Source organism: Pecten maximus, chromosome 19 (assembly GCF_902652985.1).
Source record: "Pecten maximus chromosome 19, xPecMax1.1, whole genome shotgun sequence".
In the NCBI taxonomy this organism is placed as follows: domain Eukaryota; kingdom Metazoa; phylum Mollusca; class Bivalvia; order Pectinida; family Pectinidae; genus Pecten; species Pecten maximus.
Genome location: NC_047033.1, coordinates 17,097,891 through 17,120,393, shown reverse-complemented (window position 1 = coordinate 17,120,393; position 22,503 = coordinate 17,097,891). Strand labels below are relative to the sequence as shown.

At 35.5% G+C, this 22,503-nt stretch overlaps 1 protein-coding gene across 1 annotated transcript in view; it reads right to left on the bottom strand.

Annotated features, from left to right (window-relative positions):
* LOC117318167 (mitogen-activated protein kinase kinase kinase 2-like) overlaps window positions 1–22,503 on the bottom strand; it is an 83,454-nt gene that overhangs the window by 13,765 nt on the left and 47,186 nt on the right. The window contains exons 3-7 of the mRNA XM_033873187.1: window positions 10,345–10,457; window positions 9,549–9,598; window positions 2,323–2,428; window positions 1,789–1,968; window positions 1,553–1,663 (exon numbers count right to left, since the gene is read on the bottom strand). Coding sequence (XP_033729078.1) covers window positions 1,553–1,663; window positions 1,789–1,968; window positions 2,323–2,428; window positions 9,549–9,598; window positions 10,345–10,457 — 560 coding nt within the window. The remainder of the gene's footprint in view (window positions 1–1,552; window positions 1,664–1,788; window positions 1,969–2,322; window positions 2,429–9,548; window positions 9,599–10,344; window positions 10,458–22,503) is intronic.

The following is a 22,503-nucleotide window of genomic DNA, read 5'->3' as shown; positions in this document are numbered from 1 at the left end:
TGATAGTCATGCGTGAATGAATTTAAAAGCAATTCCAGTACACTTATTTTTACACTTGACCAAACACAAATAGAATTTCTATCTCAAATATTTCCTCAGTAAAAACCAGGGTTGTGTGTACAAGAGCCTAATTTTCCTGGATATCGTCTGTATATATATCCTCAGTACTGGACAGTTGATAGGTGGTACATATTACATACATATTAAACAGTTTCAACATACATGAACCAGGTTGAAATTTGGTATTTAATTACTAAATGGTTTTCACCTATATGACTCTGCCTATTGTTTGGTCTCCCAAACTGAAGTCAGCGTTCTGTCAGCTTTAGTTAGATACTGGTTTACCACCTACATGACTACACCCACCGCTAGGTTTGGTCTCCCTGACTATAGTCAGTGTTCTGTCAGCTTTAGTTAGATACTGGTTTACTACCTACATGACTACACTCACCGCTAGGTTTGGTCTCCCTGACTATAGTCAGTGTTCTGTCAGCTTTAGTTAGATACAGGTTTACCACCTACATGACTACACCCACTGCTAGGTTTGGTCTCCCTGACTAAAGTCAGTGTTCTGTCAGCTTTAGTTAGATACTGGTTTACTACCTACATGACTACACCCACCGCTAGGTTTGGTCTCCCTGACTAAAGTCAGTGTTCTGTCAGCTTTAGTTAGATACTGGTTTACCACCTACATGACTACACTCACCACTAGGTTTGGTCTCATCTACTAAAGTCAGTGTTCTGTCAGCTTTAGTTAGATACTGGTTTACCACCTACATGACTACACTCACCACTAGGTTTGGTCTCCCTGACTAAAGTCAGTGTTCTGTAAGCTTTAGTTAGATACTGGTTTACTACCTACATGACTACACCCACCGCTAGGTTTGGTCTCCCTGACTAAAGTCAGTGTTCTGAAGGCTTTAGTTAGATACTGGTTTACCACCTACATGACTACACCCACCGCTAGGTTTGGTCTCCCTGACTATAGTCAGTGTTCTGTCAGCCTTAGTTAGATACTGGTTTACTACCTACATGACTATGCCTATTGCTAGGTTTCATCTCCCCAATTTTATCAGTGTACTGTTCACGTGAAGTTGTATCCCTGTTTCAGAATCATTTGTCTCATAACAAGTTTTATAAGAGTGATCTTCGTCCTCAATTACTTCAGTGTTATCCTATTCAAATCTGTAGAACTTCACTCGTTGTATATTGTCTATTGAATTTGGTTTAATTTATATATTTGACATAAAAATCTAATGCCTGTGTACATGTGCCATTATAATGACAGCTTGCATTATTTTAGGTGTGACAAAAAAATTACATAGCTACATGTACATGAATGCAATTTCTTCAGTAGTGTTCATAGAATCTTTTAAATAGGTATTTTACTAAAACTTAAATATGAAACATAACCATGTTTGAAGGTTTTAATCTTTCATCTCATTTGGATATGTAATTAATAAAGAAGTTAAATAATTTGAAATAAACTTAAAACACAACCCCTGAAAATAAAAAAGAATAAGGATTGCCAGAGGTTGATAAAGATACTGACCTCGTCCTCGGGAATAAACTCGCCTTCACTGTGGATAGATCCACACGAGACACTGTGGTTATAGTTATGAGGTAAAGACCCCGGCGGTGGACTAGGAGACTCTCGATATGACTGCAACATAAACGTCAAATTATCAACACAAATTAAGACACACTTTGGTCAGAAGCTTAAGAATGTCACAATAGGAATGTATTCTTCTGGGAGAGAAATTACAGAATTTTAGGAGGATAAATTACCTGTGATCCGTAGGCACTGTCAGCAACTGAGGGCGGGCCGTGCCTGGAAGACACAGTGTCACGGTTATCTGAGGATGCGGGCATGGTAAGGAAGATTCGGAGACTGGTGATCTTATTGTTCTGGTCCACCAGGTTGATGGCAGTCTCGAGGTCCGTCTGTTTCTGGATTGGCACTCGCATCTAAATACAGAAGAAAAGGTGATTCCTATCGTCCCTTTTTCAGCTTCTTATTACCAGGTGGCATTCATACTCATTATGAGTGAAATGGCAATCATTCAAAATGAATGCATTAGGAATGCCTACTAAGGGCTAAAAGCATTAAATTTTTTAATATTAACATTTCATCATGTTTATGTAACACAGCACATTATAAACCATATTCATTACAATACCTCCGACGGGGATCAAACGCAGGACCTCTGGATTACTAGTCTTAATCATACTCAACTGATCGAGCAATTTAGTTAAAGAAGTTCTCTCTTAAAGCCGATAAATATATTGCTGATAGTGTTTACATGGGATATATTTACATACCTCCCCATTGGCCTGTGTAAAGAACATATTCATGTCCATGCTGTGCATCTCCCGCACCTTACATCGGAGGCTGTCATATGTCACCGGACGTGTCATGTAAATACTCCTGAAACAAAGAGACACAAGAGTCAAATTTAAGATGTTATAATGAATATTTTGTTAATATTTCTACTGCTCGGATGATGTTCTTTTGTTTGTTCCCCAACCAATCTGGATGCTGGGATTAATGTAGGATTAAATAACAGCAAAAAGTGATGTACAACGGAGGCTAACATATACAAGCCCTCTTAAAAGTGGTCAAGTGTGACCTTTGACCTTAAACCTTTTTTAACCCCGATGACAGATGAACCAAAACCCAATCAGGTTTAGAACTTGTTGGTGTGATATTCTGATATGAACTAAATCTGTCCTGGGTTCTGTGAGACATCTTGTACACAGGCTTTGCACAGAATCTCCGCACAAACACATACAGTACACACAGGAAGGTGATAACTAACATATCCCCCCCTTTACTAAGTGGGGTAAAACAAAAATATACGCTCCATTCCTTGAATGTTGTGGTAGGAATGCACTATTTCTTCATGGAAGCTCATATCTACTGGGGTTTCATTACCATTTTTACAAGAAAAATATTCACAACATTCAAAAATATATTCTAAAGAATCCAAGAACATTCTTTATTTCAGATGTTAAGACTTCCAATGAAAACATTAGCATACTGGGTATTGCTAAAACAATACATGTCCCCTACAGACCCTCAGTTTAAAAAGTAACAGTGACCTTGAACATGAACTAAAAGCCCTGAAACTCGAACTTGTCCCAGATATTATGGTCCGTTATCATTGTACAAAGTTTGATAAAAATCCCTCAAGGAATTAAGCAGTTGGAGTGCTGACAAACTGTATGTACGAGATGAATGGAGAGGACACCTATAGTACCAAGCAACTGCCCCACGTGAGTATCGAACTTGCAACCAAGAGGTGGAGGGCTGTGATAAAGAGGTCGAGACACCTTAACCACTCAGCCACCACGGCCTCTAATATAGTACAAGGGAACAGAAACTTCCAAATAAGAACATAGTGATATCTATTGCCAACCATAAATCTAAAATTTCTGTCAAGTTTTCCATACTCTTTGTCAAAAGGTACATTTTAATCATGTACAGATATATAGCGACGACTGCTGAAGTCCTGTTGCGAAACAGTCCCATCCTCCTGTCCCTACCCACTGATCAGCTAGGGAGACCAGTACAGGGTCAGACCTCCCTACCCACTCAGCTAGGGAGACTGGTACAGGGTCAGACCTCCCTACCCACTCAGCTAGGGAGACTGGTACAGGGTCAGACCTCTCTACCTACTCAGCTAGGGAGACAGGGTCAGACCTCCCTACCCACTCAGCTAGGGAGACCTGTACAGGGTCAGACCTCCCTACCCACTCAGCTAGGGAGACTGGTACAGGGTCAGACCTCTCTACCTACTCAGCTAGGGAGACAGGGTCAGACCTCCCTACCCACTCAGATAGGGAGACTGGTACAGGGTCAGACCTCCCTACCTACTCAGCTAGGGAGACAGGGTCAGACCTCCCTACCCACTCAGATAGGGAGACCGGTACAGGGTCAGACCTCTCTACCCACTCAGATAGGGAGACCGGTACAGGGTCAGACCTCTCTACCCACTCAGATAGGGAGACCGGTACAGGGTCAGACCTCTCTACCCACTCAGATAGGGAGACCGGTACAGGGTCAGACCTCTCTACCCACTCAGATAGGGAGACCGGTACAGGGTCAGACCTCCCTACCCACTCAGATAGGGAGACCGGTACAGGGTCAGACCTCTCTACCCACTCAGATAGGGAGACTGGTACAGGGTCAGACCTCCCTACCCACTTAGCTAGGGAGACTGGTACAGGGTCAGACCTCCCTACCCACTCAGATAGGGAGACTGGTACAGGGTCAGACCTCCCTACCCACTCAGATAGGGAGACTGGTACAGGGTCAGACCTCTCTACCCACTCAGATAGGGAGACTGGTACAGGGTCAGACCTCCCTACCCACTCAGATAGGGAGACTGGTACAGGGTCAGACCTCCCTACCCACTCAGCTAGGTACATGGTACAGGGTCAGACCTCTCTACCCACTCAGATAGGGAGACTGGTACAGGGTCAGACCTCTCTACCCACTCAGATAGGGAGACTGGTACAGGGTCAGACCTCTCTACCCACTCAGATAGGGAGACTGGTACAGGGTCAGACCTCCCTACCCACTCAGATATGGAGACCAGTACAGGGTCAGACCTCCCTACCCACTCAGCTAGGGAGACTGGTACAGGGTCAGACCTCCCTTCCCACTCAGCTAGGGAGACTGGTACAGGGTCAGACCTCCCTACCCACTCAGATAGGGAGACTGGTACAGGGTCAGACCTCTCTACCCACTCAGCTAGGGAAACTTTCTCTTAACTTTTATGTTACCAGGAGCCAAATTTGACCTCTACTCCTATAGAACCAGTATAACCCCTGAAAAAGAGATGTAGGACTGTTTACAAAACCATGAGAAAATCAATCCGCAACTTCCTACCTACTTCTCAATCTCAACCAGCACAGCCATTTTTGTGTGGCCTATTTCTCTAAAATTACGAACCAATCGGAAGTATTGGACTTTCATTCTAATTAGCATCAAATGTAAAAACAAAATTTCACTTATTGATTTCCAATTGGAAAAGCCGAGACTAAAAACAATATCTGACATCAACCCAAGAGCTCAAGGTGACTTTCCAATCTAGCATCAATTAGAGTGTATACGAGTTACCTCCCCTCGCACAAACCAGGAAGTAAGCGTAATAATTTGCATAGAAAATAATTCGGAATACTTAGGGATAAAACAGGTCATTTTAATGTACGATTCAAGCTGTTTTTCTATAATTTATTTAAATTCAACAAATGTCTTCAAACATATAAAAGCGTGAATCATATTACTTAATCACAAACAAATACTTCGCGGAAGGAGACAAGATTGTGTGTTGTTAGCGGTTTTTTGGGAAAAATTATTTCCAGTCCCATCCTGAACTCATCAGGATTTATCATTGAAGCGACATTTTGATTCCCCTGAGAATTCCGAATGAAATTGTTCCAGCAAAATTTGGCGATGATCGCTTAAGGTTGCTGTTTTACAGCACTTAAAAATCAATGATATCAAATGGTTGCAAAACATATTATATTTTATTGTATAGTTCTATTGCACGTAAATAATCAAATTTAAGCAATGCAGGAATTAACTGTATCGAATAAACATTTCATAGACGTAACTATAAAAAATGTTTCACGAATCTGTTTGGAATCAGAGCACGTAATGATAAAATGCTTCACAGTAACAGGTTAATCTTATCTGGGGGTAATGTATGTACTGGACAATGCACACTGAAAGTGAACACTCATCTTCCTGACTGAGGTCTACAGCCTGGTATTCATAAAATTATGGATCTCTATAATAGGGTCAATACCACAATTGATCAACCTTGAATGGTGATATCAATATTTTATAAGAATTCCAATTCTAAGCAATCAACCTTTTTTAAGGCAACAAAATAATGCAGCTTATCTTTTAATTGTTAAGACATTGTCTGGAAAAGCATTAATATGCTCGTGATGTCTGTAGCCTTATCTGAGCTAGATAATTGTTTGACTTATCTGTGTATTTGTTAATTGTTTCTAAGCTTATTAAAGTTCCTGTTTCTCTGTCACTTTATCATTTTCATTGTCAATTAAATCTGACATTGTTTTCTTTGTCAATTAAAACTGATATTTTTTTCATTGCAAATTGAAACTTAGAAAATGCCCTAATCTTTGCCCCATCACACTGGGTGCTAAGTAGTTCCGCAAATGTTTGTAGAGCCCTAGTAACCACGGTATTTCGGTATTCGTGAATGTGACCTCGATACAAGCTTGTCAACATTTAAACAAGGATCACTACCACCCACCCACACAGTCGGTGACAGGTGCTGTAAAACTCTTCGTTCCTCACCATGCAGTCCTGGTGAACACCATTACAGTAAGACATTAATGTGCATGCCTTATCTCGCACTATCAACTCCATAACACCAAACAATAACTCTGTGTTCCTCGTCAAATTTTTACTATTTGCTGAAGTCTTTAAGGTTTCATTTTGAAAATTTCACAAAAAATATCAAAAATTTTTGAAAGATATTGTTAAAGTGATTTTCACCTCATTAAAACAAAATGTGATTTTGTTTGGCATGAATGGAAACTAATTAGACAACAAATCCTTAGCTAAAAACTTAATAGACATAACCTTTTTTTTCAATTTTCTAATTATCAATTTGCTTCAGATTTCAATAATTGTTCTATTTTATTTGGTGATGTTTTTCTACTAATAGTAATGTTAAAATTTTAATTATAGCTGACAAAAAAAAATTTTGCTCTCAGCCATGTAAATCAAATATCAGCAAAATCTACATGATGTACACCATTCTCCTTTGGATCCAAACACTTCACAGGCAATATTTTGAAATTCAGTAAATCGATTATTGTATTTTTTGTCTAATAACTTCTTATCATAATTCTAGTCTATCAATAGTTGTTAGTTATTTCTTTTTTTTAATTTTGTTAAATTGGGAGCTTTTTTTTTTACAGAATTAACAAATGTTTGAAGGGATCATTCATAGAGTGTAATACTAATGTTCATACTTAGATGTTTTAAATGCATTTTTGAATATCTGAAAAAATAAGTCTCTCCCTTGACCCTCCATGAAATTTCATTGAAGAATATTACTTTCATTTTAGAATTGGCCATTATCAGTGACAAATCAATAATCTTCAAGAAATTGTGAAGACAAGGCTTCTGATGCACTTGAAATGTTTCAAAAAGTCGAAAGAGTGTGTATAGTCTTTAATGATGGAACTTAAAACACATTATTATCACAATTTAATTATCTTTAATAATGATATGAACGGCAGTAAATTTAACAAAGCACTAGTTTGATTTAATTGTTATAGAGCAAGGCATTGTCTGCTGATTAATTATAATACAGGGATTTCATTGTAATCACTAAAATATACTTGTCTTTATGCAATTGAATTTCACCACAATCAGATTATATTGGATCATGCAGACTGAATATTTTAAAATTCTTTCAGTTGATCTCTAGTTTAAATTTAAAGAATTCATGAATATATATAAATATCATATGTGTGGGTGTATGATGTAACAAATATTACTGCATTAGTAATGCTTTCAACTAAAATGAAAACATAAATATCACAACTCACAAAATGTCCTCATAGACCAAGTAATGCATTTTGTAGACAAGAGATACTGATGGAGGTGAAAAAAACAAAATTATCTCTATTTATCTGGACAACTTTTTCAAATTGCTATGTACAGGTGCCTTTCAAAGTGGATTTTATAGATTTTATATAACACATTAGCAAACGGTTGAAATGTAGACAGTCTTTTTCTCCTCATTTTGGAAACAAAATTAGTAAACTGGAAAGAAAATGTTCAAGGGTAAACTGCATATTTGGAATTTAGCTTGAATATGAAATAATTTTAATTCGGAATGGGGCCTATTTTTGCCCCCCAAAAACCATGAGAAAAAGCCCTCGGGTAGATCAAAGAAGATTAAAATCATTAGCATTTGTATGTGATGCATTCGGAAGAGGTACGGAACTTATTGAAATGTTGTACACCACTTATGCACAGGTAAGGCCACTAGAAGGGACACTCAATCTGACGACCAAAGACGCCGTATACATCTTTACAAGAATGTGGGGGTGTTTTACGGGAGTAAACATTCGAAGATCTAACGGAAAATTACAGAAAGTACTTGAAATACATTTTTTGCTATTTAATTGTACTTGAGGAATTACTAATTCTTTTGTAGTTCGTTTAAGATCACATTCTAATCATAAACTGCTCTACTTGAAACCCGAGGAAGCTAACTGAGAGACTACAGTTGTAAATATAGCTAGGACATAAGGTCATGAAAAGCTCTGTCAGCCAGACGATTCATCATAATTGGTCTCCGAGAATTTTCTTTAATACCATAAACAAACTGGAACACACTGAAGCAACACACTGAAGCAATAAGCTTTCTCCTTACACAAAATGAATATCTCAACGAAAATGTTTTTAAGTACTCGAGTACTCGTTAAGTAAATGTTTTACTAAGCTACAGACGACCGAAGGGGACACGCGAGTTATATCCTTTTCCATTTTTCGTCGACGTACAGTTGACATCGCCCATTTCTATTTATAGACTTTACTCCTACTACTACTTCAGCGTCACTTTCGGTGCTTCAAGTTGTTCAACAATTTTCTAAATAAGTCTGATGACCTTCAGACTTGTAGTAAGTGCAAGTCCCAGTTACAGATCTGATGACATCATGCATGCTGCTATTTACTGAATATGAAAAAGCAACTGTTTTGTAATAAATCAGAACTCCCTGGCCCCGGTTTCAACAACCTTTCTTAAATCAAAATTTTCCATAGGAAACCACTATTGAATTTAAGAAAAAAAATCATAGTTAAGGGACATTCCTATGAAATATTTAAATTAAAATTATATTTTTAAATTCAGGAATATTGAGAAACCTTGAGCTATATCTCCCCCTGGTAGTGACCCAACAACCCCCAACCCCCTTCTTATTCTCTCTTAATCAACGCTATGGAAATCATAAGAATACAATCTAGACTGCCAAGTAAAAATTTATAAACCTGATACAAATAAAAAACAAATCCACAACTTATGTATTAAATTTCTCGAACATAACACTTGGACATCCACTTATCCTAAATTAAATCTCTGATGAATACTAACATAGTCTCAAAATAATATGTGTTAACAATGGATACCTATCGACTTACAATTCTCCGGAATCACATTTTACGGACAGCTTTAATTACAATTCACATTTTTTAAAGATACACATCTTTCTTAAATTAAATGAAATCACTCCAACATTTTCTGACAAATATGTTTCCATGCAAAGCAGATGATTTGTATATATTCATACATTTCTCATCTACTTTCTGAAATCAAATGAATGTTACTGAATAAATCATAAAACGTCATGGGTTTGTACCTGAAAATAGGGACAGCTCAGTGGCAGTAACCACATGTACATGTATATAAATATCTTATATATTTTTCACCTAAGTGAATGTTTTACCAGACAACATGTTAAATCTAAAAGTTAAATGTTTGTGTTCCCACCTTTTCTCTCCATTATATTCTAGTTTGATCCTCAGAGTCTGGTCTCTTCTCTGCAACGAAAGAATCTTAAAATTAGAAATAATCTCAAAGTTTTAATAATTTTGTAGTCTAAATTGGAAGAAAAAATATATGCAACTTCGAAAATCTTGACAAGGGAAGTAATTATTAGTTAGGGTTTTTGTTTACATTACATTCTATATATATCTATATATAGGTACAAGAGGGATTAAAAATATTTTCAAAATCACCCACCTAAACGAAGGAAAGAAATCACAAATGAAAATCTTGGCAAGGGAAGTAACTCTAAGATTTTTTCTTTTTTTTTTTTCATTTTTACTTCAGGTTCTCTCAAAAGCTCCAAATGGAACTCTTCAACATGACTGAAGCAATGGTAACATACACCTTAACAACTAAGTGCAATATTGAATGAGCAATAACTTCAAGGTTAAACAATCTATAAGGGAATGATATCAGGAAGTAACCATATATAATCAAACAAAATATTTCATGGGGACTAGTTTCATATCTTTGTGAAATTCATAATCTATAAATTTGGTTAACAATATACACTGGAATAGGGTTTCCCCTTCCATCCATTGTAGTTTCTGTGAAATTTTAATAATTTATCAAGGATGGGGTCTAGTTTCCAACGGAGATTACATACTTTGAGGTTAGCTATATATATAGTATGTGATTTTTGCGTTTTCCAAACAGTAAAAGTAGCAAACATTGTCTCAGAGCGTTTTATGAAGCATGTTCCCAAGTGTTTGGGTGCCCAAAGGAAAAGTGTACATACCTTGAGGTTAGCTATAGCAGCTTTTTGAGCATTTGCGTTCCCCATTCGGAGCCCCATCTCCAGCTGGGACTGAATGTTTCCCATGACATCCTTGAGTGCCTGGGGATTCCCATCTGAAAATATACAAAATGTCATGATCAAAATAAAATAAATATGTAAAAAATAAAAAAGTTGAAGTGTAATGACACCAAACAGATTGATAGTAGGTCTCGTTGGTTTATATTGTGATGTCATGACGATTGGTTGTAGGTCTCGGTTTATATTGTGATGTCATGACGATTGGTTGTAGGTCTCGTTGGTTTATATTGTGACATCATGACGATTGGTTGTAGGTCTCGGTTTATATTGTGATGTCATGACGATTGGTTGTAGGTCTCGTTGGTTTATATTGTGATGTCATGACGATCGGTTGTGGGTGTCGTTGGTTTATATTGTGATGTCATGACGATCGGTTGTAGGTCTCGTTGGTTTATATTGTGATGTCATGACGGTTGTAGGTCTCGTTGGTTTATATTGTGATGTCATGACGATTGGTTGTAAGTCTCGTTGGGTTATATTGTGATGTCATGACGATTGGTTGTAGGTCTCGTTGGTTTATATTGTGATGTCATGACGATTGGTTGTAGGTCTCGTTGGGTTATATTGTGATGTCATGACGATTGGTTGTAGGTCTCGTTGGGTTATATTGTGATGTCATGACGATTGGTTGTAGGTCTCGTTGGGTTATATTGTGACCTAGATGAAAGGCAAGTGTGTTACCACTATGCTATTTGACATTTGACAACCCTTACCTTTCTTGATCAAAAGAAACTTATTATTTACATTTTGTATGACATTTAAGAAACTTGCCACAATATTTTCATATCACCTGGTCATTCAGGCTGATGCAAAACAAAACTAGAGAATGTCTGACAGACATGCCACGCTGCCACCTGACACCACGAGACACAGTTTGGTGAGGATCGCACCAGCAGTTTGTTCAGCTAGTTACATTGCATCAAGATGGGACGGACATGGGTAACACTATTTTTATGAAAGCATAAAAATATCTTAAGACTTATTTCATAAATCTCATATGGAATGGAATCTCCAGTAGGATTCTCCATACATAAAATTTAGACACTTCTTTCTACAGACTCAAACTTTTTATTGAATACCATGAGGGAAAACACACATCTGAGAAATTAAGTAATGAATATTCTACCGTCTTGTCTATATGGATAGCCTCCCCTGTAATCTGCAGGACATCATGACATTTATAAATTCTTTAATGCCATTTTATCACTTTGTAATTATATTGTGCAGTGATGCAGACAAACATTTTGTATGACATTGATGTACCTATAGAGTGAATAACAAACTGATCAGGTGGTAAAAACAAAACCCACATTGTGTGTGGTTTATAAAACTCAACTTGTTTGTCCCCGACAGTAAACAAGTATGACGAAAGCTTAAATTCAACTCAATATTTACTACCATTGTGGTATGTACATGGCTATCGGATTTATATACTTCACTATTGTTCAATAGCTGAAGATTATCTTGGATAGCTCTTTAAATTTCTCAGCCATTTTGTCAGTTTAGTTTTCATCAATAATCGAGCCATTGCTACAAGTAAGTTCTGAGTGTATTTAGGATAGCTACATATCAAACCAGTTAAGTTCTTTTTTTTTCTTTTATTAAGATTTTATCAAATTAACACATTTAATACAATAATCAAACAAAATCATCATTTCACTACTGAAATAAATCTCCCAATTTGTTGGTAGAACTGCTTTGTTTTGTTGATAAGATATAATGGTAATTGAGTTTAAAATGGATATTATATATATATATATATATATATATATATAATAAATGCACTTTTATCAGTTATTTTTCAATTATTGATTCCTTATTCTAATTTCTAATCAAATCTTATTATTCCAACTGACTTTTTTTCAAAATTGTCCCCAGTAAATGCTGTTAAAATACAAAAGGTAATATTCTAAAATCAGCACGCTGTCAAACACCTATATCATGCTAACCATACTTTATGTAGTCTAAACACGGCCAATTTCCGCCTTCATGTAAAAACATTTCCCTTTTATACACAAAGACAGCAGTCAGGTAGGCACGAATGTGGAAGTATTGTGTTTACCTATACACAGGTATATCACTACTACGTTACCTGTATATATCACCTGTACAGGTAGATTTCCTACATTATCAATACTAGATCTCCCCACAAAAATATGTTAAGGTCTCAATAGTGAATTCCGTTCACCGGAAAGAAAACATATAAAAGTTGGAAACAATGGGTGCCTCTGTTGGGGTGTAACAGACACTGTTTAGACAATATATTCCTATCAAGTCCTAACACCAAAAAACATATACACATAAATTAAAGGTCAAAGGTTAGGTTGACAAAGGCATGATAATACTCACTGATTACTGTGACAGTGAATACTTATAAAACAGTGAGTTTCTATTTCACATTTATATATGAGATATGAATTTTATTCTCTAGTATCAAATTACAGAAATATGGTTCTGATTTCATACAAAATTCATCATAAATTTAACAAGGCAGATATATATTATATATATATATCTCAACTGATACAAATCCACTCTCTATTCAACATTGTGAAATACACAAAAACTGTAGAATCCCAATGCATGCCACCAAGGAGAACACTGCTTTTTAATGTCATAACAAGCGATCCCAGAGGGATCTGTAGGCACCCATCATTGAATGATTTTTTCTGGTTCTATGTCAGACTGATCTCTCTACTACTTTTCCCTTCTTTCTTTTTTCCACTTAATAATCTAATAACATGAACAAGTGGAACTTATATGTGAATTTTGAGACACCTCCCTCAAGTACTTTCTAAGAAATAGCGATAACAATCTTCAATTCTCCATATCCAAGATGAACTTCTGTCGGCCATTTTATTTTTCTGATCAAAAATTTAATATCAATTGAATTGGAACAACTAGGGACCAAGGGGAACCTACATATATGAAGGTCGAGGAAATTATCCCTCCAGTAATTTTCATTACTAGGGGTACCTACACATGAATGAAGGAGGAATATTCCTCCAGTACTTTTCAAGAAGTAGCAATGACACATTTTAATTTAAAATCCAAGATGGTCGCCTGTTGGCCATTTTGTTTTTCTGATCAAAAATCTTAATTGAATTGTCACAACTTGGGACCAAGAGGAACCTTCACATGTTTGATGGTAGGCTAACAAGACATAATAGCTGTTTCTAATAAAATTTAATGTTTCCTCAACATTCCTGAGCTTTTTGGCCTTTAATTGAGTTTCACCAAGGGCAGTATTTTAGGAGTGGAATGAATAGTTGTCAGTATAATGTGACCAGATGGGGTGTCCTGCTAGATGTTTTTGGCAGTATGCTTCTGTGAGATAGCACTATAAAGTCGACATCAGTTCAGCGCTATCACAAGGAGACAAACGCAAACATACTGTAGCCTCCCCAAATACACACGCATACACCTCACGCATGCATCTCCAACACAGCGGAGGCCATTATCAAAGGACCATAGCTGTTGATAAGGCTTTAAACAATACAAAACTAAAAATTTGTATATATCATAATTTTAATATGTATATAAATGAAATAGAACCTGACTTTGACCCATTCAAGACATAATAGGCAACATGGATGTCATCAAATAGATTAAATTATCCAATGAGTTCTGTAAACTGTTTTCATTAACTTCTTATTCATTAAGAATTTATGTAAAGTAAAATAAAAAAAACTCTCCCACTCCTCATTGCTACATGTAAACAACTTATAAATGATTTCCTAGAGTCCAACCTTGTGTTCTGTCCATAAATCAGAAAGCCTGATATAAAATTTTAGACAGATAAACAGTTTACTGTCACTGATAGACAGCAATGGGGAAATACATGCACTCCTAAATCTGATAAAATACATGTTTACTAAATGTTTAAAACAGAACATCTATGTTTGAAAGCATGGTTAGTTAAATTACAGTCTGATACATTGCTGGAAATATGACACATGACACCACATATATATACACTGTGGTCACTGACCAATCCACATATGGTCATGATAAGTACATCCCTAGCTCCCTTCCCCACCAATACATCCCTCCAGTCCCCTAGCTCCCTTCCCCACCAATACATCCCTCCAGTCCCCTCCCATACCGAAATAAAGCACACTAAAGTATACTTTTATGCTACTTTAAGTATACACTTTTTCCTACTTTTTTGAAAAAGTACCAAAAAAGTATACTTTTTTTGTACTTTTCTGGACTTAGAAATTTTTCAGAGTACTTTTTCTGTACTAAATTTGGACTCTGAAATTTCTCAGAGTACTTTTTTTGTACTTTTCTAGACTTAGAAACTTTTCAGGGTACTTTTTCTGTACTTTATTTGGACTCTGAAATTTTTCAGAGTACTTTTTTTGTACTTATTCTGGACTTAGAAATTGTTCAGGGTACTTTTTCTGTACTTTATTTGGACTCTGAAATTTTTCAGAGTACTTTTTTTGTGCTAAAATCTGACTTAGAATTTTTTTGAAAGATTGTGAAAATATGGATGTACTTTTTTCCTACTTTTTTGGGACTTAGAATTTTTCAGCTAATGCCATTGTGCTTTTTTTGTACTTATTATGGACTTAGAATATTTTCAGACATTGCGAGGGGTTATAGCATATTAATATTTTCAAAATTAAATCTGACTTTTTCAGTCGACTAAAAATCTAAGACTAAAAAAATAATACCCAGGATTAACCACAACAAATATCTATCAAATAAGATACAGAAAATTATCATTTGGTAATATCAAATGTTTTTGATCTCGTTTTTTTTTTTTTTTTTTTTATGTTCTAAAAAATACTTTTCATACTTTGATCAGTACCACAGAAATTTATCTAAAAATAATTAAAATTCAACAATTATTATCATAAGTATTTCACTTCAATGTACTTTGTTAGTAAGGTTCACACATTTTCACGGTGATTTCTTTGTCACTTTTCGTTTGTATTTCCATATGCATCTCAGAAGTAATAAACTTCACATTGATGAATGTTACTATACGTTCATGTGACGAACGTCATAACTTAGCTCTATAAAAATTTTGTTCCAGATCGTTCTTTGAAGTTACAGTATTTTGGCTTTAATTATAAACTCTTTAAAGAGTTTAAAACATTTCGTTTATCCAAACGTTAACCTCTACCAGATCGGGGATCACTCTACGAACACACGTGCCCGTGCCCGTGCCTGTAATACGCTTTTAATTCATTCAAATGAAATTAAAATCACCTGCTCTTTGTCTGCATATCATATACTTGCTGGATATACGTGGTTTTAAGATTACATCTGATAATTGCACCCGAAATCACGTCGTGTTCTGTCAAAATATTCACCGATATATACTCATATAAACATGTGTAATACTGATATAGTCACTCGGACGCTTCTTTGTAAAACGTATATTGAAGTCAAGCGCTGTGATGATCTCGATCTCGATATGGCTTGACTGACAACAAACAGGCATGATCAAGGAACAATATTCCGGTATTTAAATCAGAATTACACCGCATTCATTGAAATGGTGAAAGTGAACACAAACAGAAAACTTTAATTTGTCTGATATTTATTTAGCAAGATCGTACGATAATTCGGACAACGACACAATGTAGCTGTACTCTAATCTGTTGTAGAATGATCTCGTAGGAGTGTTGTGTGTACAAATAAAATACTCTATTGTATACAAAAATCAAGATCAATACCAAGATCTATCATAAATATTTTAATTGATATAGTAGACGGCTTGAATAACTGCAACACCAAGAACGATCAAAAATATTTCAACTGTTTTAAACTAAATCTTGAAACCTGTGTGTTAAGCTAACAAAGCGATCAGGATATATGCTTAACGTCGTACCGAAAGTTAATTTCACCCGTGGTGTTAATTAATATAAGCGACAGTCGACTGTAATGGCAAATCATACCTAGCTTTATTGTTTATTGGAGTTACCTGTGTACCTCCCGTCTCACCTGTACACATATTGCCCCTCTTAGACTAAGTCTTATGCCCGCGGCGTTAATTATAACAATTTATATTGTCAAGCTTGACTGCCTTTCACTACGATCAGATCACAGGTGCCTACCCTCATTTAAACAAAACATCCGGATTACATAACAGGTACTGACGAGGCTTATACCTGTGTCAGATTACCATCGGTCGGTTCACCTATGACCTCGGGGCCGTGATCTCGTTTGTTTACTTCGGTTTACGGAATCTACCGAGATTTGACGAGTTCGCTTCGTGCGATCGTTTTGTGCAATGTGCAAGCTTTAAATGCTGAAGTAGTAATACCAAAAGTATGGAACAATAGAGGTTAAGGAAGTAGAATATAAAAAAACAAGTAATAAAAGAATGAAATCGATACAGTAGATCTCCGACAAAACTTTTTTTTTATCCCATGATGCAACAAACAGCGAGATTTTAGCGGGAAGTCTGATAGCCATGTTTGAATTTCACCGGATGTTTATCTACGGAAGAAACATAAACAAACACGATTTTGATATAGAATAGCCTAAAAACGAAATTCATTTTCTTGCCTAACTGAAGAAGATCGACTATCTGTCAGTAAGTGGCCAAAGAATATCAGCTTTCTTGTTGTTTTTGGCGACAAATGCTCATTTTCACCCGAAAATATCACAGATATCGCGACCAGGTAAGTTTACAATTTTATTATTTAAATCTATTTCGTCTTCTGCACGTTCCTACATCGTTTCACATTATATAGGTGAATAGGGGCCTACACATGTTAATATTAATACTTGATTACTTCGTGTTTCAGGGTTTTCATAATGAATTCATCACCGATTACAGTTTACACGGCCCGAGTTTAATTAACAAAGAACTGCTAGATCCACGTGTGTTTCAATCGTAAGTATTCAATTTACAGATTTATGCTACCATACGCCTGGGATTTTATAAGCATCCTGATTGATAGCACCCAAATTTTGAGAACAAGAAGAATTTTATTTCTTTATTGACGAACTTCGACGTAGTTATATTGCATTTTTATTTCTGTCACGTAACGGTAAATTCGTAATATCTTTACTACATATTTCATGCATTTTGACAAATTTCCAATTAATTTTTATGACTTCGTTTTTCAATGGAATTTATTGAAATTTCACTTACATGTAAAGAATTATTTGCTTATTCATCTGATAATATTTACAGAATTTTTTGTAGTTGATTTCAAGAGATATTGCATAAAATTTCAAAAAAATAGCAATGACATTTTTAAGTTAGAATATAAGAACGAAAGTAACGTCACATTTCGGGCAACATGTGTATATCTATTTTAGGGAATATATGTAAAAATATCGGTAAATGAGCTAATAATTGTCTACTATAGTATATGGAATTTGAAGAAAATACATTCAAAAACGAACTCAATAAAATCCATTGAAAATTTGTTGTATGTCATGATCATGATCAATTCACAAAAAAATGATCTCAAGAAATGATTGAATAAAAAAAATCTGTTTTGGAGTATTTTGATAGTTAGTTGCATAATTTAAGATGAAACAAACTGTCAGAGAATTCTGGAGTAGCTTGATTTTTATTAAAGTACTTATCCTTATAATTAAAAGTTTTATGTTGTAGCTTTAAACTTGTATACCTGTGGCTAGCTTTTCTTGATAAAAAGACTTCCAAGCAGACATGCATGTAATAAATGACAGTAAAGTGATCAGGTGCATATATAAGGAAAATTATCTACATTTTTATATTAAACAAATCTTCACAATAAAGTTTTGATATAAAAAATATTTTAAAATTTTCTCTTTCTTCCAACAGATTATGCAGTACATTCTGAAGTGAGGGAAAGCTTAAAGATATTGCATTGTGGTCCGAATTGAGGGCAATGATTCGCATAAAGCAAAAAAGGAATGAAGAGAATCAGACATTTTATTTTTCGAATTCACACTTACTTGGATTTGACCAGTTTAAGCAAGCAACATTATGCATATACCATACTTCATTGTATTCAGTATGCATTTATGCATTGTTTTTTATTTACATTTTTTTGTTGTGTTTCCTCAAGAGGAATTATGATTCGACAATTTTTACAAATGTTATTGCCCTTTTTATTTAGAATAGTATATTTTTTTTGTCTGGATCTCCTACATACACATGATATAAAATTGTGTTTTCCTGCTTGAAAAAAATATTAGAATAATTTATCAAAAGTTATTGCCCTTATACATAGATGTCCATCTGTAAATCCTTAACCTCACCCTTAAACAAATTTCGAGCTTATTAGATCAAGACTTTGCTATGGCATGAAATTATACTCAGTGGAATTGTGATTGGATAACTAATCTTGTATTTCAATGTTTGTTTTCACTTGATACAATTGTGCATTTCTCTTAGGAATGGGACTGATGTATGTATTGTTTAAGCATGCAGTATTCTCATTTAAGCTTATCTCCTATATTTTCAGAACTAATTTCCTACACCATTAAATTAAGTCCCTTTTTTTGGTAATTTTTTCCTACTTTTTTTTATACTTTTTCAGTACAAATTTCCTACTTTTTTAGTACTATTTTCCTACTTTTCTAGTACTTTTTTCCTACTTTTTCAGTACTTTTTCAGTACTAATTTCCTACCTTATTGGTACTTTTTTCCTACTTTTTCAGTCCTAATTTCCTTCTTTTCAATACCATTTTCCTACTTTTTTGATACTTTTTCAGTACAAATTTCCTACTTTTTTAGTACTATTTTCCTACTTTTCTAGTACTTTTTTCCTACTTTTCCACTACTTTTTCAGTACTAATTTCCTACCTTATTGGTACTTTTTTCCTACTTTTTCAGTACTAATTTCCTGCTTTTTCTGTACCATTTTCATACTTTTTTTGTACTTTTGTACTTTTTTGTACTTTATGGACTTACCTGTAAAAGTACTAAAAAAGTATAAAAGCACAAAAAAAGTACACCATCAATTTGGCCCTGTGCACTTTATACTATTATTGTACTTTTAATGTACTTTTTCTGTACTATATTTGTGCTTTTTCTGTACTTAATGAAAACAATAAAATGTACTAAAGGTATACTTTTGTTAGACTTTTTTTGTACTTTAGTACTTTTTTTGACTCAATTTGGAACCGTGTTGGAATATCGGTTCCAAATTGAGTCAAAAAAAGCATACTTTTTCTATGCTTTTTTAGTACTTTTTTCCCATACTTTTTTTGTACTTTATTTCGGTGTGGGCTAGCACCCTTCCCAACTAATACATCCCTCCCCCTGCGAGATGATATTCATGAGTTCATGAATGTTCATGAATCATTCATGAACTTTCAAGAATACTGTAAGTTTTTGATTCATGAAAAAATTTTCATGAATATTCATCAAATACCTCTCATGAACTCTTCATGAACTTTTATGAATAATTTTACAAATTCATTAAGATTCATGATAGTTCATCATATGTGATTATGAACTATTCATGAACTTTCATGCATAGATGATATTCATTAAAATTCATCAAAATGAATGAAATAGTAAGAACAGTTGATAATGAATTTTGAAGAACTTTAATGAATGAGAATATTATGTGATTATGAACTATTCATGAATTTTCATGCATTGATGATATTCATTAAAATTCATCAAAATGAATAAAATAGTAATGAATTTTGAAGAACTTTAATGAATGAGAATTTGACCTTAAAATTGAACATTTTCTTGAATAAAAAAATACCTTACATTTTAAATTGAATAACAAACTTAATATCTAAAAAGTTTTAAATTTAATTCCATGTCTATATTACAATTTTGATGTTGGCTTAAAGAAGAATAAGGAAACAATAAGAAAACTTCAAATTTCCCGCCAAATTTTTCCCGCCCAAAAACTTCAAGCAGGAGAGTTCCAATACATGGCAGCCATGAGGCTTTTCTCACAGAGATGAATAACATGTTATTTTACAAATGAAGGCAAGTATTTATCTTTCATACCTGTTTCATGATCAATACAACACTACCAGGAAATGAAATATTCAACTCTGGAAATATGTCAACCTGTTTATAGGTAAGAATTAACTTAAAATCAATCACCATGCATGTGACCTAAATTTACATAGTGCACATAATATTCAAATAGCTTTGGCATTTCTTAAATTGCATTGCCCATTTAACTAAATTGTTCAAACACACATCATATGTGCAATGAGAATTAATGCAATAATGAAAATAAATCACTCTTATCTGAAGAATATTAAAAGGATTTTCCATCCAAATGATTGTGTAAATATACTCATTTTAAGCAGTTATGAATTTTGAAACAAGTGATGGATCCATTTGAATGCAATTTTTAATGGAAGGACTACAAGGATATTGTCAAACATGCATAGTGATACAGTTCATGACAAACTTTGATGAAATTAAGTGGTAAAATGCATGCAAATTCATTTTCTAAATAAGTTCATAACTCATGAATTAATCATGAATTATCATGAATAGAATAGTTCATGAATATTCATGAAACATGATGATTTTATGAATGAAAATCTTGATTTCAGGATTAATTAATGTTCATGAAATATTTCATTCATGAACATTCATCATAGTTTTAAGTTCATGAATATTCATGAAGGGTTCATGAATGTTCATGAATATTTCATTCATGAGTAGTTTTATAGTTTTTCATCATAGTTTTAAGTTCATGAATATTCATGAAGGGTTCATGAATGTTCATGAATATTTCATTCATGAGTATTCATCATAGTTTTAAGTTCATGAATATTCATGAAGGGTTCATGAATGTTCATGAATATTTCATTCATGAGTATTCATCATATTTTTAAGTTCATGAATATTCATGAAGGATTCATGAATTATCATGTATGGAAATGTTCATGAACATTCATGAACTATGATGATTTCATGAATCCAAAACTTTTTGATATAATTCATGAATGTTCATGAACATAATTTCAAAAAAATATTCATGAAGTTTTAAGTTCATGAATTTCATGAAAATGTTCATGAACAAATCAAGAATATTCATGAACTATTCATGAATGTTCATGAATTATTCATAATCGTTTCGCAGGGGTCCAGTCCCCTAGCTCCCTTCCCCACCAATACATCCCTCCAGTCCCCTAGCTCCCTTCCCCACTAATACATCCCTCCAGTCCCCTAGCTCCCTTCCCCACTAATACATCCCTCCAGTCCCCTAGCTCCCTTCCCCACTAATACATCCCTCCAGTCCCCTAGCTCCCTTCCCCACCAATTCTTCCCTCTAGTCCCCTAGCTCCCTTCCCCACTAATACATCCCTCCAGTCCCCTAGCTCCCTTCCCCACCAATACATCCCTCTAGTCCCCTAGCTCCCTTCCCCACTAATACATCCCTCCAGTCCCCTAGCTCCCTTCCCCACCAATTCTTCCCTCTAGTCCCCTAGCTCCCTTCCCCACTAATACATCCCTCCAGTCCCCTAGCTCCCTTCCCCACCAATACATCCCTCCAGTCCCCTAGCTCCCTTCCCCACCAATTCTTCCCTCTAGTCCCCTAGCTCCCTTCCCCACTAATACATCCCTCCAGTCCCCTAGCTCCCTTCCCCACTAATACATCCCTCCAGTCCCCTAGCTCCCTTCCCCACTAATACATCCCTCCAGTCCCCTAGCTCCCTTCCCCACTAATACATCCCTCCAGTCCCCTAGCTCCCTTCCCCACTAATACATCCCTCCAGTCCCCTAGCTCCCTTCCCCACTAATACATCCCTCCAGTCCCCTAGCTCCCTTCCCCACCAATACATCCCTCCAGTCCCCTAGCTCCCTTCCCCACTAATACATCCCTCTAGTCCCCTAGCACCCTTCCCCACTAATACATCCCTCCAGTCCCCTAGCACCCTATCCCACTAATACATCCCTCCAGTCCCCTAGCTCCCTTCCCCACCAATACATCCCTCCAGTCCCCTAGCACCCTTCCCCACTAATACATCCCTCTAGTCCCCTAGCTCCCTTCCCCACTAATACATCCCTCCAGTCCCCTAGTTCCCTTCCCCACCAATACATCCCTCCAGTCCCCTAGCTCCCTTCCCCACTAATACATCCCTCCAGTCCCCTAGCTCCCTTCCCCACTAATACATCCCTCCAGT